The sequence below is a fragment of the Anser brachyrhynchus genome, assembly GCF_964034855.1.
Source record: "Anser brachyrhynchus genome assembly, chromosome: 13".
NCBI classification, from domain to species: Eukaryota; Metazoa; Chordata; class Aves; order Anseriformes; family Anatidae; genus Anser; species Anser brachyrhynchus.
The window spans coordinates 7,796,875-7,824,137 of NC_137708.1; the positions used below are offsets into that span (position 1 = coordinate 7,796,875).

General features: G+C 39.0%; 2 protein-coding genes across 8 annotated transcripts in view; both read right to left on the minus strand.

The window, feature by feature from the left end:
* Positions 1-1,948: 1,948 nt before the first annotated feature.
* BRS3 (bombesin receptor subtype 3) lies at positions 1,949-10,486 on the minus strand. Its single transcript, XM_080553661.1, has 3 exons — positions 9,221-10,486; positions 6,231-6,582; positions 1,949-5,630 (listed from the first exon to the last, which is right to left on the minus strand). Exons 1-3 carry the CDS (start codon positions 9,649-9,651, stop codon positions 5,223-5,225), a joined length of 1,191 nt encoding a protein of 396 aa, XP_080409787.1. The 5' UTR covers positions 9,652-10,486; the 3' UTR covers positions 1,949-5,222.
* A 5,843-nt stretch (positions 10,487-16,329) lies between these two features.
* ADGRG4 (adhesion G protein-coupled receptor G4) overlaps positions 16,330-27,263 on the minus strand; it is a 55,713-nt gene continuing 44,779 nt past the window's right edge. For all 7 annotated transcript variants that reach the window (XM_080553672.1, XM_080553669.1, XM_080553668.1 and 4 more), the window contains 7 exons: positions 25,660-25,781; positions 24,582-24,850; positions 23,278-23,371; positions 21,864-22,153; positions 21,214-21,315; positions 20,233-20,385; positions 16,330-19,572 (listed from right to left, as the gene is read on the minus strand). In XM_080553672.1, coding sequence (XP_080409798.1) covers positions 19,445-19,572; positions 20,233-20,385; positions 21,214-21,315; positions 21,864-22,153; positions 23,278-23,371; positions 24,582-24,850; positions 25,660-25,781 — 1,158 coding nt within the window. In that variant the 3' untranslated portion in view covers positions 16,330-19,444. The remainder of the gene's footprint in view (positions 19,573-20,232; positions 20,386-21,213; positions 21,316-21,863; positions 22,154-23,277; positions 23,372-24,581; positions 24,851-25,659; positions 25,782-27,263) is intronic.

Below are 27,263 nucleotides of genomic sequence, written 5' to 3' on the forward strand. Positions count from 1 at the left end.
ACCACCCTTATAGTAAAGAACTTCTTCCTTATATCTAATCTAAATCTACCTCCTTTTGGTTTCACATACACTGTGCATATTTGAAAAGTAAAGTATATCTAACTGTAGGTCAGAAAAATTGTTGTCCTTGATATGTTGCTGACACTGGTAAACTCAGAGTAGCCTAAACTGATGTTTGAGGGAAAAAAAATAATGAGTTAGCTACTGAGGTTTGATGCCCACTCCCTCAATTTCCATTCTTAGATGGTAAAATGAAGGGAGGCCAAGTCTAATTGTTCTAAGCATTTACAGGGTTTGAATTGGATGTATGTTTGAGAGTAAGATAATCATAGCATTAAATCTTGTAAGAGCTATACAACGTAAGTCTTAAACTGCTCATTTGATTCTGGCATTTTTTTTACCTTTATAACCTGACTAAATGTAGTGAGCACTGTGTGGACACAGTGTCCACTACATTTCACAGTGTTCTCTGTGCTCACCATAGTGTTTTGCATTTTACTTTAATGAACAGTGGATCAGATGTCCTTGGACCAATCATCCAGTCGGTCGTTGGACCGATGATTCAGAGAGCTAGTACATAGCTCTCTTTTTTCCCAGTTGAGTGCTTAACAGTTAACTTAAAAATTCAAATTCCTTCTTTTACTTTCCAGTGCAACAAATGTTTTGTTGCATGATATAGCTGTGATGGGAGGAGTGGAAAGTGTTTTCACTGCAAATCTGCCTAAAACAAGTTGTTAGGGCACTGTCCTGGGGAGTAAGACATTGAAGGTTAATCCCCGCCATCTGATGGAAGTGAGAGCCTGGTTGCATGCAGCAGGGTTAACAAGCTGCCACACATCAGTTCCTGCATGGTAAATCTAATCTGTACACTTTTGCTGCAGATATGAGGACAAACTACCTCAAATTCCTTCGCACTTCCCACAGAGAACAGCATGCATGAAGGCAGCTACTGAGGAACAGCTGACATCCAGTAGCTTCCTACCTTGTCACCACCATCTGTTCTCTTCCTCTTCAGTAAAGACTGCACAGTGATCCAGCTCAGGGAGCTAATTCAGCTGAAAACCAGTAACTTTTTTTGGTTGAGACAGCTTTCATCTCAGTCATGTCCTTGAAACAATTGAATTCATGGCTGCACAAACACAGCCGCTGCAGCAGTGGAAGGATGAGCTGCAGGTTCTGGGCTATGTGAACATCACAGCTCAGATCAGCCTAAACTGTCAGGAAATGGCATTTTAAATGACAAAATATCTCAAAGAAAACAGTAAAAGGAGGCATTAGCATGTTAGGTAATGATGATTTTGTATCTGTGTCTGACTTTTCTGAGTGATAAAATGAAATCTTGATTCATCAGAGCTGATTGTTGTTCTAGAGATACCACCTACTAAAAGTACAAAATCTTGGCATAATAAAGTGTTTTGATTTCTATTAAAGCAGAACCAGCAATTCACTAGCTAATGCTAATCAGCTAAACATTTAACACTTTTTTCTTAAGAAGATTCTTTGTTACGTTAAATCAAGGAGGCAGTAAATACTAATTAATTACAGAAAGGTTACTCCTCTTTGTGCTTTCCGTGGGGCTGGAGCCTTATCTGGTACACACACACGCTAGGGAGAGTGAAGAGGTGCCTTAACTGTGCGAAAAATGACAGGACTGGATCCAGATGTGCTAAAAACTAAATAAGCTTTCCTATGTTGACAATGGAAATTCCACAGAACAGTTAGCCTTTCACTGAGGGCATCGGTTGCAGCAGAGCCTGTATATTTTTTTTAAATTCTAAGTACCACTGATTGAAATGTACAAGTGGTGTAGCTGTGTGTAACTTTAGCTTATTCTTTAATTGCAATATTCTTAGCAGAAACACATGACCATCAGCAGGCAGACCATATTTAACTATGTAAAATAAAACAATGCTTTCTATGGAAACAAGAGGGTGAGCTTTAAAATGGCTATAGTTTCACAAACTGATTTTAATGTTATTCTGTGCCATTTGCTGCAGATGCAGCCTGTTACACCATATCCATGCTTTGACATGATTTTGTTCATTTTATCTGGAAAATATTTCTTGAAACTAAACCAATATCTTACACTGAGAGTGCAGATCAGAGCACCGATACTGAACCTGTTGCTGACTCAAACATGATTTGTTACATCTATATCTATTAAAGCTGGCAGCGTGAACATATTCACAAAACAAGCTATAAAAAGGCACGTCTTAAAAATAGTATTTACTTACCAATAAAATTCCACATGAACAAGTCCTGTGATAGAGTCTTGTCTTTCAGTATTTTGTACCTTTCTTCTACATATTCTTTCATTGTGGATATAAATAGTAAAACGCTAATTCCTCATGCCAATTCTTTGCTAAATGGCATTCAATATTTCTGTAAATACACATTATTCCCATTTTTTTTATAGAATTGCACGTGTATTACCTAGGGCTGAAAGAACTGTTTTTAACACTGAGAAAAGGTACCAAAAGAAACGATTCCTTTCTCCTAAATCCAGTTATGGTAACATGGAGACATTTTATGGATAGTTATATTGGATGAATAGATGGAATGAGTAACATCAGATCATTCAGATAAAAATAAATGTTGACCAATATATCACCCCCATTCAACATTTCATGAAGATTTGAAAATATAGAATTATTAACATAGAATAGTTAAATCATGACTTGAAATATTGCCAGTCTTTAACCAAGATATGTGTAGCATATAGCAAAACCATCACACTTCTAATACAATATATTAGCAATGGATAGACCATCCAGTTGGAGGAGTAGTTACACAAGCAAAGAGTAGCTGCATGCAAAGCAAAGAAAATGGTGAATTAGGAAACTGATTTTTAAGGGCTACTGTGAGGTATCACCAAGGACTTTGTAGTGAAAAATATGCCCTCCAGCAGAGACAAATTGTGAAGTCCAGAAACATGTGGCAGATTTATTTTCTAAAAGTTTCAATAAACTAAAATAGAGAGTGTTGTAAGGGACTATAACGTTTGTTGATCCTTCTTTTATTTAGAATTCCCTATAGTAAGATCTAGGAAAAGAAAAGTAGGGTCTTAAGTGTGTAGGCTTATTTGCCCATTTCAGTCTCACCCTGCAGCTCCATTAAAGAGAATGAGAAGGGGAAAATATCAGTGTAATGTGTTGTATTTGTACGTTGCTCAGTACCAGGGAATGTGTTCTGTTAAGACAAAGAGAGTAAGATGAGGTCTCTGGAGTCTGCTTTGCCATAAATTGCATTTCTGTGCTGTTACATTTCTATTTACTTCAATGATCCTATCCTGGCATACAATTGGTACAATAAAATGGAGAAACCATTTGAAAATTAGTGCTTACAGTCTTGCAGCAAATAACGTGAAGAGCGTAGTACAATAAGGGCAGGCCTGATGGGATTAAAATGGGCTATCATTAAACTGGTTTAAGATGACTACAGAGGTTGTATTCCAATGCCTTTGGGATTTATAGATTAGTTTTATTATTCTGATTAGGACAGTCAGAAGAGAGAGACTGCAAGTAGATTTTCTGCATCTTATAATGAACTCAAATAACAGTGCACAGATGAATGGATTTCCGTCCATGTGTTGTTAAGGGCTCTGTACAACTGGAGGAGTGTTATGTATTCAAGGGTTAGTTAGTCTTTCAAATAAGAAATAAAATTCAAACTTCTGTGACTGACAGCAGCAGTTTGTATAATTCATATGTTGCAACCTCACTTCAATAATTCAATGCACAACTTCTTTTTTGAAAAAGAAGTCCCTTATTTTAAGCAATAGAATATCTATTGTGGATTTTTAACACCAACTCCCACAGAACAAAATTTTGGTTCAGGGTACACAAGCCTAATAAAAATAGGTTTCATTCAACATTTTGGTAATGTGGGGCTGGAAGATTTGCTTCTTGTATTTCCTGATAGGAAGACAGTCCCTGCCAGCAGCGCTGCTTTGCTTTTTAGGCATAAACAGGCTGCCCATGATAGGCTATAGCTGACTTGGTTACACATGCAGAGTCATCAAAATCAGTGGATTTGAGATAAAAAGGCCAATCTCATAAAGACAGTCTATTATAATATGAAAAGGGGATGCTACTTGAATAACTCAAAAATAGAAGGCTGGTACAATAGAAAAATCCAGCTCTCCCAGCATGCTTGTAGATGTGCAGATGATTTAGAAATGACCACATTATCAAGCAATACCCTACGGGTGCAGTGGATCTGTACAGGGAAATGGTTAGCCTGACACCCACAGTCTACACTTTTGGGGGCTCTAGTTCACTCCAGCTCCAGTCTGGTTCCATGGACCAAACACAGTTTTATCTGAAAGAAAGGCAGGTTGTGCGCTCTGGGAGGCAGACCAAAGTAAGGCAGGTAGGGTTGTCTGAGCAGTTTGCTTCAAAAGTGCGCTGCAAATCCAAACTACAACTCTCATACAGATCCAACCCAATTGCTCGATGTAAAATCATTATAACCATGAATAATTCTGCTCATTTGAGAAGTATCCATAGATCACAAAGAACGTTACAAAAGTGGCTAAAGATGATTATCACAGCTTAAGAGAGATGATCACCTACTGGATTGCTTGACCTTCTTGGGATGTGAGAAGGGCATCACTTTAAACTGCAATCAGCTCCTACCCCAAATTTCAAAGTCACTGGCAGAGCAAAGGGTAGCATTGATCTGGCTCATAATGCTTTTTTTTTTTTTTACTACATCATATTACAAACTTTTTTTTTTTTTCATTTTGACTTGCTTCCCAACGCATTTACTCATTTTCAACATCTGGGACAAGAAAAGAGATAAAAAATCTGTCAGGTTGATGGTTTTATCAAGATGCATGGTTTTACTTGCTTGCTTTAGGTGGAAGTACTTCACAGAAGGGTGCTCCCAGTCTCGAGTCACCAAGGACAAAACAATCCCCACAGCCAATTCTCGCAGCAACTTTGCTGGCTCCGGTCCTGCTCAGCACAAGAATCTCCGCTAAGGTCGCCTGTTGATGCTCGGGCAAATGAACAACTCCTTTGAGCCTACGCTGAAAATTTCAGCTGCTTTATCTTCGTCTGCCACACACTTTGATTTCTTTGTTGTATGCTTTAAAAAATTAGGAACTCCTGGTGAAAATCCTTTCAGAGGCAGGGCAGGGCATGGCATTTCTCCATGACGCAGACAGTAGTGACTCAACTGCAAATGGTCAGTTTCTGTCCTTCTTCATCACAGATGGACTAAACACTTTCCTCTTCTTTTGTGATACTGTAATCTGTTAGCAGTGTAACACTGATTTCTGAGCCGTGTGTGCTGCCTGTGATTGACAGGGCTCTGGTAGGTGAATTGCTTTGAGTAGCACTGGGAGGCTTTGTACGAAGTTTTGCCTTGCAGCATGAGACTTGCTTTTTAAAATGTTGCCGGAAACTTTTACTCAGCCAATAAAGAGCAAAAGGGTTGACACAAGAATTGCTGAAGGCCAATGCACGGGAAAAAATAGTAGCTATCAGATGAAAGGTGGAAGCATCTACAGAAGAATGGTATGTAAAGGAGCGGTATAGGTAGAGGATGTGGTTAGGCAACCAGCAAAAGGCAAACAAAGCAACAAGCACCAGCACTGTTTTTGCAACTCTCTTGCGGGATTCAATCTACAAGAAAATAATGCATACCTGGTATTAATAGCAATTAGTAACACATTTATGTACTTGCTGCTGATTTTCAAAGGAGTCTAAAAGCCTAAATGCATTAGTGACCAAAAAAAAACCCCAACATGAAATGGCAAAGAAAAAAAAAATAAATAAAATAAATCAATTTCATTTTTTTTTAACAAAGTATTTCCAATGCAAAGCACATTCCCCTTCTATTATAAATCACATGGGAATCTCAGCTAGATTAGGATTTATAAGTAAGTACAAGTCAGCTAACATGGATGAGGTCTTACTCTTTAGAATTCAACTTCATAACTCCTGAGGTTCATAGGGTCATAATAAAGCAAAGCAAACTTTTAGGGAAAAAAAAAGTTTCTCTTTAGGAAAGCATGTACACTCACAATTAAGTTGATGAGACATAAGTATATGCGTAAGTGTACAGCTGCATTTGGATTGCTAATATGCACTGAGTTTATGGAGAATTTTATTCATCTGTTTGTGCATATTATTAGGAGAAGGTTTTGCACTCGAGAATGAAGACTTGAATCAGCTTGACAGATTCTGGAAAATTGGACGCTTTAGTCCTTGATCATAACTTACCTGCTTACGGGCGTGACCGTGTTCTTCTGCTGGCATGTTGAATGTACTTTTATATAAAGTTCTGGCAATGAGAAAATAATAGACAGAAATGACAGCTAATGGCACAATGTAGAACACTAAGAAGCAAACCAGGGAGTGAGCTTCCTGCAGTATCTTCTCAGATACAGGATAGGGGGCACATGCCTCAAAAGTTACATTTTTCTCAGGATTACTGAAAGAATACAGGTCTGAAAAAACGGCCTCTGGAATAGCAAATATCATGGAGACAATCCAGACAGAGCCAGCTTTACAGCAGGTCTTCAGGAGCGCATCTGAGGTCTGCAGTTCCAAGGGCTTAACAATGGCTCTGTACCTAAAAGCAACCAACACCACTGTCAGAGTAAATACAGTAGTAGTACAAGCACTGATCGTGTAAACTTTCTGAGGATAAAGCCATCCCTATTTGCACTAAACTAAATTTTGAAGAATCATCTTGGAAATGAAACATATACTAGCTCATTATAATTAAGATGAAAATGCAAAAGTTAGTTTCAAGCATATATCGTTTTAATGAATTGGCTGGCAGGACTTGTGATTGAAGCCTTCCTTAGTGAAGGTGCTTTCTGCTGTTTGGATTAGAATCAGTAAACTCTCCTAGTTTCGTGGAGCTGCACAGAAAGATAAATGAGAGAGTTAGCTGCAAAACTGGTAAATGTATGAATGAAGTTAACTGGCTTATAAATACATGAAACCATCTATGTGCACTCTTCGTTTCCTCCTTGTTCCTAAGATCCTAGCTGAGTGCAGTGATCTTACTCAAACTAATGCTCAGGTGTTCATTCACATTCATAAAATATGAGCTAACACTGCTGTTGATTCATGGCTGTGATTCTGCTGCATCCGGACTGAGTGAAACGTATGAGAAAATCTGGACAAATCTATGGATGAGTCAAAATCTCTGTGGAAAGGGGACATGGAAGAGGAAGCAGCTCCCACAAAGGTGGGTGAGGCACACGAATCAACATACCCTGCTCTCAAAACATCAGTGACACTTAATGATGCGGACAGAAGAGGTCTTTCCAGGGGTGCACAAGACTGGCATGAAAGGAAACGTAGTGAAAAAGGATCCAGAGAACAAGACAGTTCAGATGTACTATTTTGCACAAGCTGAGGATCTGGTCTTCTCTTTCTCCTCTAGTCAAGTTTAAATAGAAAACTGAAGTCTGGATTGTTGTTTATCAAATAAACACAATTTTTATTGACCTCAAGCTCTTCTAGTATACTGGAACATGATTGTGCCCATGACTTATGTTCTGAATTGTCTGAGTAAGTTTGCCATATAGTTATCCTGTGAAAACATCTTATGGAGTATTTATATAACAGCTACTATGAAGAATCAAATACAGAAGGAAGTGTCTCAATGATGGATGTTGAACTGACTTCGTGCAGGACCACAATCTTGAAACTGTGATAAATATTTCAGTGAAAACATCATCTTAATATTAGTAACAAATAAAATGCAAAATGTTAGGAATTATTAGGAAAGCAAAGGATTGACAAGAGAGATTGTGCAATTATCTTTATGTCTGGTTCAGGCAACTCATGAATACCATGTGCTGCTCTGCACACATCTCAGAAAAACATACTAAGGATGGAATATAACATGAGCAGCCTGGAGAGGATGGATAGGGATTATTGTCTTCTGGCACAAGAGCCAGAGCCATCAAATGAAGCCACGTTCAAAACAAAACAAAACAAAACAAAAATCAAAACAACAACAAAAAAGAAAGAAAGAGGCAGTGAAAGTCGTTGCTAACCAAGTTCAAGAAGAGACTGGACAAGGATCTAGAAGAAAAATGCACTGAGGTTATTAAGTAGACAGAAACCACATCTGCTCAGGAGATCATCTGAAGGCTTAGGTGTCGTGTTGTAACATCACCGTGTTCTTACCCTACCTATGTGTCTTTTCTTGTCTTTGTATTACCACTGCTTGAGTCTGGGTTTCGGCCTGCATGGACCCTTGACCTGACAAAGTATGGCCGGTCTTATGTTGGCCAAATTTTTTTGGGGTTACAGTAACAGTAGCATTACTTGGGATTTAAAGTCTGGACACGTGCTATTACATACAATCTACAACTGCTGATATCCGAGATGAGAATCTTTTTCTTTATTAGTACTAAAACTAAATTTGTCTTTTTCTGCTCCGTGCCATGCTCATGCTGATTGGTCTGAAATCTCATCATAGCATTGTTCATTCAGAAAGGAGGTGCACTGAAAAATGGTTATTCAGCAGTTCCTTACAACAAGAGTCAGATGGGAGCACTGATCCCTATTAACAGTGCTTCATTTGTACCCCGACTTTAATTTCAGGACTTCTGGGCTAAAATATATCTGGAAAAAATGTAAGAACTGTAAGCTCAAAGCAGAGAAAGTATTCCAATTGTGCCACGTTATCTCACACTAAGCACTTACCAACATGAAAACTACTATAAGTATTGCAGTAACCATCAAGTCACAAGAGTCATGAAAGTAGTTTGTCCCACAGTCTGTTCGGAGTTTACTTTTGGCTCTTCATCCCACATGTCACTTGTTTTAGTTCTAAGATTTTAGAGCCTCACTGAGTGCACAGGAGTAAGACAAAGGATTTCCACTCAGTCATTTTTCACAGTTTTATTTTTCATCTTCATTGACTACTTTAGTGCACCACTAGATAGCACCAATATACTGTCTTTTCCCTGCCTTAAGCAATTTACCTTTTCTGTGCAATGGAGAAAAAAAAAAGTACTTCAAAACTAATAAAAGGTCAGAAGACTTAAAGAGTCTTTCTCACTTCAGTCTATTAAAAAGAACTGTTCCAATTTTTCTAACACACATTTTTAAAATAAATGGGAGGGTTTTTTCTTTTTTTTCAGTCCATTAAAATGTGCCATTTACTATTGTGCAAAATGATCATTTCTGCTCTTTTATTCATTTCTAATTTCACACTGGCAAACCAGTTGCATCAGACCCACCTGTCAGCACTGAGAACAGTCAGTGTGAACACTGATACTCCAACTGAGGTTAACTGGATGAAAGACAGCAGCTTGCACCCAATTCTTCCGAAGATCCAGGTATCCACAATGTAACGTGTTGCATCTACAGGCACACAAGTTAATAAAAGCAGTAGGTCTCCAAACGCCAGGCTGGTGATGAAGATGTTTGGAACCGTCTGCATTGATTTAATCTTGAAAAAGACTTTGATGAGTATAGCATTTCCAAGGAGACCCACTGAAATGATCACAGCATATGTAACGTAAATTGTGCACAGTATTTCTAATCCTGGAAAGGAGTCTTCAGTCCATTTTTCACTTGTGGTTTCATTATCAATGATTGATTTCAGTTCTGTACCATTTGTAGATGCACACAAAGTCTGATTAGATGAATGCAAGTATACTCGAGACATTTCTTTAACTGTTTCTTCTCCCCAGGCTGGACTTAAATTGATCCAAAAAAAAAAAAAAGTTTAGTAATTAGCTTGCAGCATATCAGCAAGGTCAATAGAGAGGTACAGATTAGTGTCTGAAGTTAAGATTCCCGTTGCACATTGACTACTTGCATCCCCTTCTGGGTCTCAAAGCATGCCTAGGATAAATGCACACAGATCTTGTTCTGAACTGTGTAGGAGGTGGAGAATTTTTTTATTGGCTTTTCAGCTAGTGGAGCAGAGAGGGAGGAGGAAAAAGAGAAAGGGAGTTTCTTTAAAGATAGTAGCAGAAATGGTGTGGATTTTTTTTTTTTTTGGAGGTATCTGGCAAATAACTATTGTATTATATTCACTGTGCTATTACAGTTCACATAGTACCTATCAGATGTTTGTTAATATTTTTTCAGAATACTCTAAAAAGAAAATAAAATGAAAACCTGAAATAGTTTTATAAAACATACAGGTAAGCATAGAATATACTAATTTAACGTAAAACTGTAAAGTATACCCTAATGACAGATAAAAATATTTCAAAATATAGATAGTATTCATTTAAAAAAAAAAAGCCTTAGAGACAGCCTGTATTCGTCTACATTCTAATTAGTATTTCCATAACTGAAATGCAGTAACATTCCTGAAGGCAACATAAGATAGAAATTTATGGCCATAATGCTGCTAACACTTACATTAAAGTTTAGGTTTCTCCGTTGAAACAGTCCCGTTGACAACAAAGCCACAACTTATGCTGAAGTTTGGACAGGCTTACAGACAGTTGCAGTACAGAAGCCCACTATCTTGCAACAGTCCATGTATTTATAGGCTGTGAATGGTACAACTGATGATTCAAGTTTTTTGAGAGAAAAACAACTTTTCATGATGCTGTCTCAATCACATATGTTAGTACTACGGGTTTTCTTATCTTTAGATTAGTCAACAGTCAAATCTGAAACTGTACTCTGTGATGAACTCCTGATTAATGTTAGTGGAAACTAAGGTATGAGGAATGTGACCTATTGGGCTAAATTTCCTGAAATTGAGAACGTCAAAATCTTGTTTATAAATAATGAAAAAGGAAAGGATGTAAAAGGGCTGAGTTTTATGTCTTGAAAATGAAGATCAGTAGCTGGAGTATTTTTTCCTCCAGATTGGTCTTCAGCTGTGATGTTGGAGTGAAGAAAGTAGTCTGCTCAAATCACAAAAGCAATCTTATCGCCAAGTCCATTACCTTTCGCTATACACACACACACAAATCAAGCTTATTTCATTCAAAATACCTCTTCTACATACTAAATACAAAAAAATCCCAGTCCCAAGCCTTGCAAGCACAACTATGCCATGGTTATCAGGCAGTGATGCAAGTAGACCCATGCTATGGCCAGGTGGAAGAAGTAATCACTGATACGACAAGGATGTAGGGGTTAAAAATTCCAATTACATTTTTTCTAAGTGCTTTTAGAAGAAAGTTCTTGTCACGATCAACCATAATATGTCCTTTTATACAGGCACAGTATGTAGGTTGCTCACAGATTTAGGTGTCTTTGAGGATGCCCGATTATGTTGTCCACCCACACCAGTGTAGTACTGTGCATTATATTTAATATAGAGTTCGGCAACTGTAGAAGATTGTGACAGCTTAATGTCAGATACTTACATAAAATGTTTAGATTTCCTGTATAGGAGAAGTGGGGTATCAGCAAACATTAGGAACTAATTGTTACCCACCAAGTGTTGAACACTCAAGGGTAACATCTGAATGAAATATCGGGTGTTTGGCTAAAATTGCAATTTAGCTGAAAGAAGCTTGTTACTTGCCTTGATTTCCACAAGAGGTTGGTTGAGGTAGCAAAGTTCAGTTAGCAGCATAGATTCTCAGCCTTGTGCAGTCCCAGAGTTTTCAGACCCATCAGATTTGGGCTGACAACTTGAGATCGTATCATAGCTCAGTTTAATCTGTCCCTTGATTTTGTACAGCAAGATAGAGGACCCAAACTGGTACCCTTCTGTGTAAGAGAGAACCTAGAGGACTGGAGACTTTTGAGTTATGAGGTGCTCCCAGGGTTTGGCTTGGGGGATGATTCAGGTATGAAAGGAAAGGTGACAGACCTCCCAAGCTGTATTTAAAATTCTTGACGTTGCTAACATCTGTCAAAGATGAAAGCAACCCCAGAAAGGTGCGAGGGCTTAAAATTCTGTTTACTCCTGACATTTTGTGTGCTGTTTATTCATAACAGGACCTGAATTTAACTATCTGAACCTGAATGTTCTGTCTGATGCTTCACACTGTGAGGCCTGCATTATCTGGAAGCACAAAGACATTTTTCCTGCTCTCTCTCTAACAGGGCACGGTACATACGTCTAACCAACTTCACAGCAGTATGAAATTCTACTTGATTCTCTCTTTCTATTGAGAGAATATATTTTTCCCAACTTTCTGCCTCCTTGATGGAATATGGCAGAAGAAAGCTCTTTTGCTTCTCACAATTCTTCCTACAGAGCTTGTATTACTGCAGGCTTTAGCTCGTCAGAGAGGTCCTCTCCTTATAGAGCATAAGATGTTCTTAGTTGACTGTCAGGAGGTGAAAAACATCATTTTGAAAAACCACACAGAATCATCTTCTGTAGGAAAATCCAGGAAAATTCCAAGGAAATCCAGGAAAACTGAAGAACAGATAGTAAACATCAGACACATAGTTTGTTAGTGATGGTAGAATTTCAGCGTTTCTGTTCATCAATTCTTGTGTGCTCTTCATTGGTTTCATGGGTAGAAACCAGGCAAGGGAAAACACACCACATTTTTAACACAGACTCCAATGACTTTGAATCTGAGAATCCATCTTAAAAGGAAGAGAATGGCATCATTATTCTAAATAGTAAACAACTGTAAGATGTTATTTTAGATCTCTGTCTTCTGGTGTTAAGAGAAAAGCAATTTGGGTAATTCTGACTACTGTTTAAAGCACTGTGTTTCACAGAAAATGAATGTTCCTTTCAAACTCCATGCTGAAAAAAAAGTGCAAATAAAACACTCAAGAGTATATAATGTAGCAGTATTTTTCATGCAAATTTTCTGTTTTAATGCAGTGTGACTGCTGACTTAAGTCATTTCCATGTGCTGTGTAGTGTCACCCACTCAGAAAAATCTCTTTTGGAACCATTTGCTCTGCACCAAACCAAAATATGGAGAAAGCAGCCAAAATCTTAACTTGTGCAACACATTTTTATTATTTCAATATACACTGGTCATGCAGAGTTGATTGTTATTTACACAAATATGTCAAAATGCTTTGTAGCTAGAGTGGTAAGAATTCAGAACTGATGCACAGGGAACTACGGATGTATTTGTGAGCCTGTTCTTTTTAGGCTTATTTTAACTCACTTTCTTAGGTCATTATTTGTATCAATGCTCCATCGAACTATTTAGTTGTCTTATTTTTTCTTCTATGTCTCAAACACATTTTCGACCCTTGCTTTAATTGAATCTCCCAGCAGTGTTGCCATCTGTTTATTGCTGGCTGATGTATCTTTCTGTCTCTCCGCTGAGCGAACTGACGTTTATGTTCTTAGGGTGTTAACAACAGAGAGATACCGAACAGCTTGTCTGTCCTAGTAGGTGGAGTCAGTCTTGAATTTTGGTAGACTCTGTCGTGGCATCCTCTCTTAAAAAGGCTTTTCTCGGATATAGAGCTCTCCTACAGATGAGCCACTTGACCATCCTGAAAACTCCAAAAAAAGCCCTAATGCTCAGTCTCAATAATAGCAGCGCCCTTGGATGCCTTGCGAGTACACCATCAAATAGCTGCCGTGAAGTGCCATGCTAAAAGAATGGATATGATGTACTAGATTAGCACCTCGGATGGTGAAGGGGGTGAAGGGAATGCACCAAGGCAGAAGACTGAGAAGATGCAAGCGCTGTGGGAAATGGTGAGCTTCCTGGGCAGCTGCTGCTGGCATTTGTGCCCCAGAGGGCCAGCAGAGCAAAGCCCATCACACACCCTTTCCCAGCACGGCAGAGACCTGCAGACCCATTATTTTAGGCTGTTCACAACAGAGCAGAACTCTGCTGCGCTGCGGACAGTCCTCTTACTCCCCTCCTTCAAAACTTATTTGAAGCTTAGCAGTCTGCTGAGTTCCATGTAAATATTTTCTTTCCAGGACAACAGTCCAGTGATTCTCAGTAGCCTTTTTTTTTTTTTTTTTTTTTTCCCAGCTTATCTTATTTTGACATAAAGGTGAAGGAGGGTTTTTTGCTCCTCCATCAAGTAGTCCTAACCTGGAGTTCTTTAACAGATCTAGCTATTAAGCCACAGTCTACAGCTATAACTAGAGCTATGTTATCTGAAATGTATTTTTCTTCCTAGTGTTTTCTGAGCTGGCTCTGCTAATGCCAAATAATAATAATAATAATAATAATAATAATAATAATAATAATAGTAATAATAATGGTAGGAAGATACACACTTCTGCTTTGTTTTCACCGCCATTCTCTCCTCTCATGCTAGTCTCTGTTATACTTAGATCTGAATTTTAATTTCTCTATGCTCTTTACAAGCACATAGCACATCTTGCTGTTCCTCTTATAAGGGAACTGTGCCCACCTGACTGAAGAGCACTGCAATACTTGCATGACCACAACTCCTCATTTTTTCATTTTGAGCGTGTCACTGTGTTGGGAAAGGAGTACCTGCTATAGAAACTGCAGACTGACAAGGCTGGGAGTGTGCGATTTGTTTCCGACTTGCATCTGAGTTGCACCTTTAGTATCTTCCCCTTAAATTGAAATTGCCATGAGTATGACAAATAATGACAAGATATGGGGTCAAAGAGTCTCATATCTCAGGTCAATATTAAGAATGAAGCTTTTACTTGACAGTTATTTCATAGGTTGTATGACTTGTATGACTTCTGAATCCATTTTCTAGTACCCAGGCAGGCAAGTATTAAATGGGAAAGAGTGAATGCACACCCAGAGTGAGCTCTGCTGTCAGAGACAGCAGTCCATGTTTAGAGCAAATTACCAGCAAATCCAAGGCTGTTTCCAGCTCTGCTCTGGGTGGAATGAATCATTTCCGTGAGCTGCATCTGAGTCCCTCCTTAAACAGAGGGAACATTTTCTCCCCATCTCGTCAGACATTCATTTCTGAGCTACCAAGCGTCAGGAAATGGAAGGTTACATAAGGTACTGCCCATGCTGTATTTCTTCACTTGTGAATACAGGAGCTTGGTTTCCATGCCTGTCAATCTGATGTTTTTCACCCGTATATGGGAACTCTTCTCTATCCTGTATTTTGATTTTTACCATTGCCCAGCGTCCTTGGCAAAACCCTGATGGAGGCAAAACATAGCTGGAGCTATTAAAAAGAATAATATATTTTCAGGGCACTTTAGTGACAATTTGGTCATCTGTATCGCATTCATACTAGAGTCTAACCACTCATTGTCAAGACTACTTATTTGTGAGAAAAATACATTGTTCTATTACTGGCTCTATCCCCCTGTCACCTGTGCAGAGTTGATACTAAATGAAGACCAGGTGGAGCTGTACAGGCACCGGGACTGAGTAATGTTAGATTGGAACTGTTTTTTGGAACTGAAGATGAGTTGCCAAGTTACACTTCCAAATACCTCAAGACTTACCAGCAGGATTAGGAGCATAAAAAATGCCATCCCACCCTGCAGCATTACGAAGGTGAGGTGGAAGGCCAGTTCAGATGAGCTATCAAAAGCAGCCTTCAGTGACACAGCAACAGGCTGGTATCTTGTTGGTTAAAACCTAAGAAAATAGCTTTTGATTTTGTTACTAAGTCTAAATCCGGACTGTTCAGAAGAGTTAGTGGGACTCAGTCTTCCTGTGACAAGATCTCGAAGGCACTCACTCATCAATGGTTCCAAATACCTTTCACCCTGTTTTCTCCACTCTTGCATCCCATTCCAGACCCTCTTTCTAAGAGTTTCCTCAGCCAGCTTCAGTATGAGAATGGCAAGTGAAATACCAGTGTCAGAAAAGAGAGAAAAATAAACATTAAAACATATCTTTGAATTTCTTCCCTCAAGGGAACAGTTGGGGAATGAAATAATATAGCATGCATATTCTTTTGGGCATCCTTGAAACACTCAATGATTCATTTAATTTAAAACAATTAGAATGCCATTACATGTGAAATACTTTCTGGTAGTTAAAAGCACAGAGTATTATGCAATAGGTAATTATCTTCCCAGTATTTTGATTATTAATCTCAATTCTTTTCCCATAATGACATTTCTTTCAATGTCCCAATAATAACTGCCTTCTAAATTTAGAAGGAATTTTACATCTTGGGCGTAAGTACATACCTATATTGCTAACCATTACTGTAGACTCATAAACTGTCAGAAGGAAACTTAAAACAAAATTACTGACCTTTAACTGTCACCCTATGTAATATCTATCTATCATATCGTATCAATGTGCTGTAAATACAGGTGGCAGCTTTAGCCACCGGTCCGTGCAGAGGAATAAAAAAACCTCTATGGCCCCTTGGGTGAGCTACCAGACCTCGGGTCTGAATGCATGGGCGTAGCTGGTACAAAGGGTGGTAGGGTTTGGTGCTGGTCTAAGCAGCAGGATGGGAGTGGGGAGGGTTTTGTCTTTCTGAGTCACCACAGAGGCTGTGGGGATTTTACTATCATTTTTTATTTGTTTTGCCCATAACTGGGTTGTCTAACCCATTGTTAACAACTCACTGAGATCTGACATCAAATAATTGCCTTCATAGATAAATACACTTTTAGAAATCCTTCTTTCATCAGTTTAAAATAGAGCACGCATTTTTCTGGTGTATGTATGGCTAAAAATAAGCAATTTAGGAGTAACTGAGAATGACTTAAAAAATCAAAGGAGCTTTTAGATACTGCTTTTCCTGATAGTGAACAGAGACAACCGATAGAATCGAAAGGGGGTACAGAGGACTCGTTCGTGCTGGTAACGCTCCTCAAGCCGTCAGGTCCTTTTCCAAGCCAGAGCTGCGGGAGCTATTCCTGTCACTTGAAATTGTCAGGATGTGAATCAGAAGTGCATAGCAATTTTTTATTAGACTTGTCATTGTGCATGTCCTCTCCCTGTGAAAAACATCAATGCACAATTCTGTGACAGAATGTCAGCATAGATACATTGGAGAAGAGCAAATGTAATGGTGCCAGCGCGGAAGATATTATTTCAGCCCAAAGAAAATTACACATCTTCATTCTGGCTGACAACCTAAACAATGCCATGCTTGAAACATAAATGATATACTTTTTAGCTGGAAAAGCCATTAGGCATATGATGGAGAGTGGAAGTGAGCTAACTGCCTTCCTAGAACAAACAGTGCTTTGCATTTCACATAAGCATGTTGACAGGTTTTTAAAAATTTACTTCCAGATTTTGCTTTTCAGACAGAAGAAAAAAAAACCCAATATCAACAATTGAGAAGTGACATAGCTACATGCCACGCTGCTTTCTCTTCTTCCCACTCTTACACCTCTGAAGCAGGAACCACACACTGACCTGCCAGCATTTCCATCCATTTTCAGGCAGTCTGAAGTATTCTAGCATGTCTCACTGCTTGTCCAGCTTTTATCCAAAGCTTTGTTCCTCCTGGTCATTTAAGCATGTTATGGGGGTATTTAGCAAAAGATTTAGAAAATCAAGGTACGTTTCATATTTTATCAGGAATGATACAAAGCAATTACAGTATGCAGACTAGGCCAATCTCATGTTGTTTCCGTATTGAGTCTCTTTTGATGCCATTTTATTTTAAAACAGAATAACAGAAAACAGAGTTAGCAGAACTTTCAGCAGGTCTTGCAGTCCATTCTTTTCCCTAAGGCAAAATCAACCTTGCTTTTACCAATTCTGGCGGGTATTTGTCTTAGCACCATAAATGCTTTTTAGGACTTGCAATGACAGCAGTTCCATGTGCTCTCGAAACCACTTATTCCAGCATTATTTGACATTAAAAGTAGAAATTAGAAAAATTAGAAAAAATAGAAAAATTAGAAAAAGGGAAACAGTGTCAAGCTGTCCATCCACCTAGACTTGGTGATATCACAACAGAGGCAAACTGATGTGAACGGGGTTCAGGGAAGGACTGAAGCTCCTCTTCCCCCAAAGGCCTCCCACCATAGCCTCCATCCTTACCCTGGCAGGACACCCCGGGGGTGGCCCAGCCAGGTTGAATGCACAAGGGGAGTCAGGCACTATGGTCAGCAGCAGGCTGTGGAACAGAGTTTTCATTCATGCTACTAGTGAAAATAAGGAACACAAGTAGAGGATTATAGTTCACATGCCCTGCGTACTGAATTGTATTTCATTGTAAATTTCTTACTTTTTTTTTCCTCATTAAAAGCAATTTCAAGTTACAAACAAGTGGGTACTAGGTGGAACTTGTTTGGCTGTTTTTAATGCTAACATTTCTCCCAGAAAGACAAGGATCTGAAGGTGGTCTGTCTAATTTCAAGTAGGCCGGCTGTAGCTACTGTACATTGAAATATTCATCTTTTCCACTAATTGCTGTGTGGGAGTTATTCACAGAATGAAAGAACCTTTTGTATTTGCTGTCGTACATACCAGCTCTAAGACAACGTTCCATTATGTTTTTTTTTTTCTTCTCTGCCATTGGTACCAGTTAGTATTTTACTATATTAGCAATCATCCAAAAAATCTTTACTTGAATGATACAGAGAAGGGCATTCAAAATTGAAACTAGCATTTGGTTAAGCAGGCAAGTTACTGATTCAAGCACGCTTGTTGAAATAAAGACCTTCTTCAGTAAGAGAGGAAAGCTACGTCTCCCAGTAGTCAGGATGGTGCATTTCTTCTTACCACTACTGTGATCAAATTCCTTCTTTTACAACCACAAATCTGATCCAACTCCTGCTGCAGTTATTCAAGAGAGTGCTGCAGACGTTGAGCGTGAGCTGCAGTCAGGTCACAAACAAAAGCAGAAGTGGTTGCTGATACCAGCAGCAAATGTCAAGCAGTTTCATTCCAACCTGTAATGCTCTACTGTTGTGATGTTATGATATGGACTTTGCCTCCTGCTGTATTCACAGAGAAGTATTAGTAAAGGGCAAACTTTTTAATTGCCACCTCCAAAATTCTAAAATGATAGGATTTTATCTGCTTTTTTTTTTTTTTTTTTCAAGAGATGTAATCAGATACATTTATCATACATGTGGATATCCATTACAGGTAGGGATTTCAATTTTTCTTGATTCTACATTCCATTTTAGGGTACTGGGCAATGTTTTCCAACATTTAAATGATAGACTCCTCTTTAGAGTTCTAAATCTAAGGTAGAAGTGCCAATACATCTGAAAACAAAAACATACAACTAACAGGAACATCTTGGAAAGCTGAGTCCAATTTGTGTAAGTTGGTCAGAGTCCATTTTAAAAAAGCAAGGAAAGATGGTCATTGAGGAACCTAGACATCTATGCCAGAGATAGCCAGCTAACAAGCTCAAAAATATGACTGAGGACAAACTGTGAGAAGTGAAATGACAAGAAAGAGAAAGCTTCCAGTCACTGTTTAATATGACAGCTAATCTAAGAAACACAGGGGGACCATATTCTTAAGTGGCCAGTAGTGTCATGCCACTGAAGCCTAGATAGTTGAATCATGGGAAGGTTTAGCTCTATAACTGTGTGGAGAGTGATAATTGTACATTAAAAGTAATTATTTAGATCAATGTTTATTTCTACATGCCACAAAAAACAACCATCGTTAGAGAATCAGAAGAAAACAAATTCAATATCAATGAAAAAACCTTGCTGTCTGTGGATAGTGGAGCTTTTTATCCATGGATGATATTCTATGTGAATAAGGATGTTTGGCCTCATCGTCTTCTGGAGTCATAGCAGTTGGGTTGTAATGAACTTCAGCTAGGGAAAATAATGGGGGAAAATTTTCAGTGGTGCTAATTTGTTTTTACTTATTTAGAAAGAAACCTGACTATGCAAAACTCAATAAATACAGCTATGCTTTAACTTCTTTGTGAAACTAACTGAAATCAGCATGTTTCCAAAACCAGCTAGGAATGTTTGGTGCTTAGGTCAGAATTCCTATAAAAGAATTCTGTTTTCAAAATACAGCTCTGCAACAATCTCTCCATCTTGAAAGGCAAAATATTCTGCTGGGATTCTTCTGAACTAAACAGGCTCACAGCAGGTCCTGTTCAGTTTTCTGTAATCCCCCAAATCTTTGAGCTTTTGGGAATGCATGAGATAGAATAGACTACAGTACTCCCTAACTGGGAGCAGGTGCCATGAGAATGACAGCCAGCTGGCACAGGGTAGAGCATTTCTTAAGTGCCTAGGATGGAAGCTAAGCTGAGAGTTCCCCTCCTTTTGGAAAAAAGCCATACCAGGATCTTAAGGGTTTTCTTACTTTCCTTCATATAGCAAAAGCCATCTGTAACACAGCCATTAACCCCAAACTGAAGTCTGGCATAGACAAAGCAGTGAAAGCTTTCCTATATATTTCCATTGGTTGGGATTTGACAGTCACCATATGGAACCTTAGCATTTAGTCTATTTTCTTACCTATCCTAAAATTCATATCCGGAGAAGTCCTAGAGGGGAAATCTGAGCCACTCAAAGTTGAGCTTGTTCCATTGCAATTTAGATTCCACAAAGTTGGGGACGGGTGTCGGTGGTTTAAATTCCTTGGTGTAGATGCACTTGATCCACTCCAGTCTGAAATCAGAGAGCAGAAGGCACAGGAATAAAATCGTGTATGGGAAATTCTTCCTGGTGTGTCACATTTCAAACTACCAAAGACTAGGGAGGAGAAAGTTCTGGGCTTGTTTCTTGTACCATCCTTGTACCTGCCCTGAAGCACTGGTCTCTGTGCGGCATAACGCACAATTCCTGATGTTTTACACTAGCTATGTCACACTTGTGCAGGTAAGGCTGGATACCAGCAATTCAGTCTTCTATTTCCCCTTTAGGAATCAAGTCCAGTAATACTCATTTAGATAAGGCCATGCCAAAGAGTTCAGGAGATACACAGGGGAGAGGAATGGCAGTCTTACCCTTATTGTATCATACGGCACAGAGCTGGCTGATGCTCAAAGGGAAAGTACACCATGTGCTGCTTAGAGCATTCTTGCTGAATTCCCCCAGCAGAAATGGAAAGCTACATATTCCTCAGCAGCACACAATGCACAGGACTGTACACAAAATGCTCATGACACAGTACATTTGTGTTAATACCGGGTAAGTTTCTGAATCTCAACTTTGTGAAAATTGGAAATCCACCAAACACATAGCTCACACACTGGAACGACGAACTGCACATATATTAGTGACCAAGCTGGAATCTCTTTCAGAAAGCTACATTTTTCACTGCATACTGACACCTCATGCTCATATCATACAAGCAGTTAAAGGAAGAGGAAAAAGTCCAAAAACTTATCCAATGCACTGCAGAAATAATAGAAAACTATTGAGAAGAACACCACACTTCTTAAAGTAGGACAAATGTGACACAAGCCAAGCTAAACAAAACCCCTTAATGCTTACCAGAATAATTCTTCCGATTAAACCTCCTCCAACAAAAGTGCACCTGGCACTGCTTCATTACATTATCCTTCATTAGGCAATGAAACACAAAAATAAAGAATCCTAAAGAAGAAAAAAATCACATTTTTGGGGTTGATTCTCCAACCTTCTGTCCCTTTTCTGATGTTTTTGTATGCCACTGACTTACAGTAAGTTATGTATAGGCAGAGAGGTGGCCTCTGGGCCAGTATCATGTTGGTCCAGAATTATACTTGAAAGTCATTTGTGCATATGAAAGGGTAATGGAGAGAGCTGCCTGCACATTTGGTATAAGAATAATCTCAAAATCACTGGAGATTCTCAGCAACCATTTTTATTCCCAGATGAAAAAGACTGTACCAGCTCCTGAAAAGATGCACTTATTGGGACCCATCTTTCTGAAGCAAGCATTCGTGTCTTTAACAGTAATATCTATCATAGCAATGCTATCTAAACAACACTGTCATTTCACTTCAACAGAGCTTTCCTACTGAAATAGCTAAACAGTATAACACAAAAGCTATATGAGCTCTCTGCTTCCCCCATACTTGAATTATATAATATTACAAATGTATTTCTGTTCCACAGTCCTAAACCGTTGCATTTATAGCCGTACTCCATTCAGAAATTACCTTGCAAGCTGTTAAAAATGCTGAAGAGATACAAGAAAAATATCCTTACTGCTCCCCAGGCAAAAAAGGCAAAGCCCCAAGTTACGCCCAAAAGGAACATCAAACTGAAGGCACTTTTGACGTCCTGGAGAAAAACCTGCTTCCAGAATCTGTCTCTCTTTTGTGTCCTTGATTTCACAGAGTGGACTTGCAGGAGAACTGTGATGAACATGGCTGTATTCATCAAAAATGCTAAGAAGATATAGGCCACAACGGAGATGTAAAACACTGTGTTATCTTGAATCCAGCAACTGCAAGAAAAGGAAGCATGAATTTGATAATGAATTCTGCAGACAGTGAAGCTAATGAAGCTTGGTTTCCAAAATAATCCTCATGTATGGTTCTCTGATACCTAGCAATGAGCATTCCCTAACACCCATTACTTTCCCCCAGTAAGGACTTTCATAGAATCTCTCTAATTGGTTGCCTTTTTCATGGATGTTATAGAAATTTAATATCTTGGAGAATTTAATATTTCTGTCAAATTAAGATAAACTTGATAAATGTTTCACAAATTAATAATGTGCACACAAAAAGATACACTGCCTTAGGAAAACCAAGTTAAATATGACTTAATTTGGAGTTTAGAAATACAAGCATTGGCTAGCTTTTCCTTGTACAGCAATTACTGAGTTTTGTTGACTTTTTGCTAAAGACTGGTAACAGTCTTCCCTCAAAGGTGTTATGGGTGTGTGTTGTCCCTCTGACAGTACAGAATTCAAATATTTCAGGTAATCTTCACCAAGTGATCAGATTGTGCTCAACAGAAAGCAGGAAAAAATAATTAAGCAGACGCACTCTATGTTATAAAACCCTTTTAAAGGATGAAAGAATGTAGTGTTTTCCCACTGGAAAAGAGGAGGTTGAGATGATTAAAATAAAAGAATTTGAAATGATGAAAGGCTTCTTAAAGATGAAAGAGACAGTGATGTGAATTGACATAAAAAATAAAAATAAAAATAACAGAAGCACATGTGCAAAATACTAGAGCAATTATTCTGCCTTTAGGGTTTACCAGAAATCTAGAACACGCAGGAGCAGATACAAATGTCACAACAAACTGAGTTACTGTCGTGTAAAGGGAGAGAGATTTTCCAGAAAGAAAAAGTGTAGCTGATACAAACAGTGGCAAACTACTGGGCATAAAACTGGAAGAATCCCTCCCTGTCCACAATTCCAGTCCACTTAAGTGAGAGTTACTCCATATGTTAGCCACGTAGTCCAAAAGGATCCACTCAACCAGAACCACTAAAAGCAGAGGGTTAAGATGGCAGAGAAAAGACAAAAGCGAGAGCGCAGTTGTTGCCTTTTGGTTATTTCTTCAATCTTTAAGATACTTTGAAAACCATCAAAACAATTGAAATATTATACTTACAAATTGCTGAACGAATTCTTCTCAGACTGTGATCCACCGCCATAGAAATCTTTATTTATAATGAGTACAATAATAATTACAATAGCTGGTATTCCTAAAGTGGAAAAACAGAGGAAAGGAAATATTTCAATTAAAAAAAAAGAAGAATATGGGAAGATGTCAGATAATTTCTGGTGAGTAATTACCACAGACATGTACATCTTGGGATCAAACTGTACTCCTAAAGCTCCTTCTGAAATGAGTGTAATTAAATGTGTGGCATAGCAGGATTAATCTCCTTATTTATGTAAATTACAAATGAGTAGGCATAAAATATCTGTGTTTGCAAAATGTTTGTGAATGTTCAAACATCTCCAGAAGGGATCCAATCTGGTAAAATAAAACCAACTGATTATTACAAAAAGCAGAGTGTTAAAAGATACGCAGACCACAGCATTTTGCATTAAGATCTGATAGAGACAGACATTTTCCAGCCAGTGTTTGATCAGTCTTTTCTTCCATTCATTTCCTATTTGCCACATTTCTTTCAGTTCTGGCTCTTCTGTTCAGAATAACCGCTGCCAGCACTGCCATTACGTATGGCTGCCCCTGAGAACAATTATGTGCAATATTAAATCTGAGGACAGAGATGATTATATGCTGCACACTGTTCAAAAACGTAAAAAATGCTTTAAAACAGCACCTAATGGCCACCCAAACAATATGGGTCAAATTCTGCTCTAGGTCACTGCCTTTGATACCACCTTTTCTAATAACTGAGCCAGCGTACTGGGTCCCTTTCATTATGTTTCTTCCTAACAAGCCTTTTGACGCCAAGTGCTTAGAGGAAAGGTGAATCAGTGAAGCCCCCAGGAATGAAAGCCAAATCCATCCCCTGCAGGGGAATTATGCATAGATAACAGCTAAGAACACTAGGCCTGGTGAGGGAGATCAGAATTACCTCTGTGCATCACCAACACAGGGGCACAGGCTGTGGTCAGCTCACACCTCCTCAGGCACATGCACTGATGTCAGCTGCCATGATAAATCATTCCTGTACAGACTAGGAGCAGTAGGGAAGGCATTTCTTTACATTAACTTTTGGCTTTCCTTGCATATAACTGTGCAACATGCACTTCCTGCTACTGTCTCCGTGAGCAGGAGAAACTTAAGCTGAACCTGCCTGGGGGAAGAAATACATCCTTAAGGCTTAGGGCAAGCACCACATTTCTACTAGCTCAGTGTCCTAACCTACTTTTGCAAACATGCCCCTATCTTAGAAAATGTAACGAGCACAGACATTGAAAAGAAATTCACTTGCTTACCCCATCCAGCAATGCAGCATTTTAAGATGTACTTTGGGATGTAAATATTGAAAACTTTAACAAGAGACAAGTAAAAGTGAACAGACTCCAGGCACATCCATGTGAAAGCTGCAAGCAGGAAATAGTGAAGGAGCGCAGCTACAGTGATACAGAGAGCTGGCTGGTTGAATGAGGACAGCCAGGGATTGACCAGGAAGACCAAGTTCAACATCAGCAGCGTGGCACAAAGATTTAGCAGGATTTTTGCAGGATTGTCTCTCCGCAGCTTTCTAAATGGAAGTGGAAAGTTACAAGGTTATCATTGCACAAATTGTGCTGGGTACATTCTATAATACCAGGTAACATAAATGTGTGTTCAACACATTACAGATTGGCTTCCTGTAGTGTAATTTGTATCTACATTAACATTTTGAATCAAATCATTAGTTTATTTCTGAAGCACATCTTTCAGTCTGAAAAAAATAGAGCTTCTATATACATGAAAGACTTACTAGGCTATTCACACTTGGTAGAAGAGAGATTTAACTTTTTTTTTTTTTTTACTACTGCATGAAATGTTAATTGTTATTGCAATATTACTGTCTTAGGAAAACACCTACAGTTGCCTAAGGCTAGAGCCCCATTGTTCCAGGAGCTACTTGTGCACACAGTATGAAACAAAAACTATCCAAAAGAACAAAACACCAGAACAATCAACAGCAAGAGAACAGAAATATAAGCATTTCTTTGTTATTGTTAGTGTCCTCTAATGTACCGTCTATATAGAGAGAATATTCCGGTTTCTTGACATGGTATCTTACCCATATCCACAAAACACCCATTTATGAAATTACAAAAATTTAGGAACACACAAGTTGTTGAACAGTTCAGACTAGTGCATGTCTCAAAGTATAAGGATTTTAAACCCTCCTGTTTCACCACAGTCAGAGGTCAAAATAAAGCAATATGTATACTTTCAGATCTCACTCTTGCCTCCTGTGCATCACATTAACAAATATTACCGAACGTTCTGCTAGTTACTGAAAAATCGTTATTGCTAAGACATTAAAAATGACACAAGACAAAGGATCAGACTTACTCAAAGGCTAGATATGTCACCAGTGTTATACCCAAAAAAAGGGAAGAAGCACCACATCCTGCATAGCTTATCAGAGTTAATACACGATCATTTTTGGTATCTATCTCTGTCCGGGATAAGTCCTGTGTTACAAGATAAAGAATCACAGTTGTTTGCCAGATAAAGAAAATTGCTTTCCATATTTTCACATGGATAAGAAAACAAACTTCTACTCTGCCTACTGCTACTTTAAGAGGGTTTCCATTAATATTTTTATGTGTTTCTTATTGTATAGCCCTACAGAATATCCACACTAGTATGGTCAGCTCCTATATTCAGTATTTAAAATATCTAGTACTTAGTTGTTGTCCTGGTTCCAGTTAGGACAGAGTTAATGTTCCCTCATAGTAGCTGGTAGGGTGCTATGTTTTGGATTAGGATGAGAAGAGCGCTGATAACATGCTGATGTTTTAATTGTTGCAGAGCAGTGTTTACACCAGGCCAAGGACTTTTCGGCTTCTCGCTCTGTCCTGCCAGCGAGCAGGCTGGGGGTGCAGCAGGAGCTGGGAGGGGACAGACCCAGGACAGCTGACCCAAACTGGCCAAAGGGGTATTCCATACCATCTGACGTCATGCTAAACAATATATAGGGGTGGCTGGCCGGGGTGGGGGGGCCGGCTGCTCGGGGATAGGCTGGGCATCGGTCAGCGGGTGGTGAGCAATTGCATTGTGCATCACTTGTTTTCTTACACATTATTATTGTTCATACTATTACCATTATCACTATTATTATTATTATTGTTATTATTATTTTCCTGTCTTAATAAACTGTCTTTATCTCAACTCACAGGCTTCACTTTCCCGTTTCTCTCCCCCCATCCCAGAGAGGGAGGGGGGAGGGTGAGCGAACGGCTGTGTGGTGTTTAGCTGCCAGCCGGGTTAAACCACAACAGTTGTGAAGCTAGAAAAGCTGTACTTCAGAAACCAGAAATTCAGCAAGGATTCCATTATCTCACACACGTTGTTCAACTGGGAGCTTGCTTTGTAGGAGAAACTCTGGCTTGTTTCACTGGCAGTTGCCGTGCTGGGAAACTGCATAAACTTGCTAAATGTCTTGGAGTGTGGGAGGACTCTCCACATCCAGAAAGCATCCTGAAAAAGTCATCTGGGAGGCTGGGTCTTGCTTCTCCCAGCTGTTGCCAGGAGCGATATTGATGAGATTTTTGATGTTTCCTGCTACAGTTTCTCTTCTCTTTGGTGAAACTTTGAACCTCGAACAAGTAACCTACATAGCTGGTGTACCATAGACTTAGTGCTGTTAAATACCTGTATCCATGCTTATTGCTTAAGTGGAAGTGCAAAAGAGGCGAGTTCTTAAAATCAGACTGATTTCTGTTTGCTTGAATAGCAGCTTCAGCAAGTTGTCTAAAATCTGTAACATCTAAATTCCTTCTTGCAGAAGTCACATTTTTAAAGCCTAGAGAGGGCTTCCGTGCCTCTTCTTGAGCAGGGCAATGCTGACCTCTAGGGGAGGCTGGGCAGGCATCTGACAGGGAAGGGACAGCCTTTACCCCGTAGGTTGTGTCCTACGGACACTAAACAGCTCTCAACTATCTACCCTGTTT

Coding starts and splice junctions, on each gene's coding strand:
- BRS3 (XM_080553661.1), bottom strand. CDS start 9,651: ATGTCTCGAGTATACTTGCATTCATCTAATCAGACTTTGTGTGCATCT. Junction 6,583..9,220: donor ACTGTTCTCAGTGCTGACAG/GTGGGTCTGATG, acceptor GGTTGCTTTTAG/GTACAGAGCCATTGTTAAGC. Junction 5,631..6,230: donor ACGGTCACGCCCGTAAGCAG/GTAAGTTATGAT, acceptor ATTTTCTTGTAG/ATTGAATCCCGCAAGAGAGT.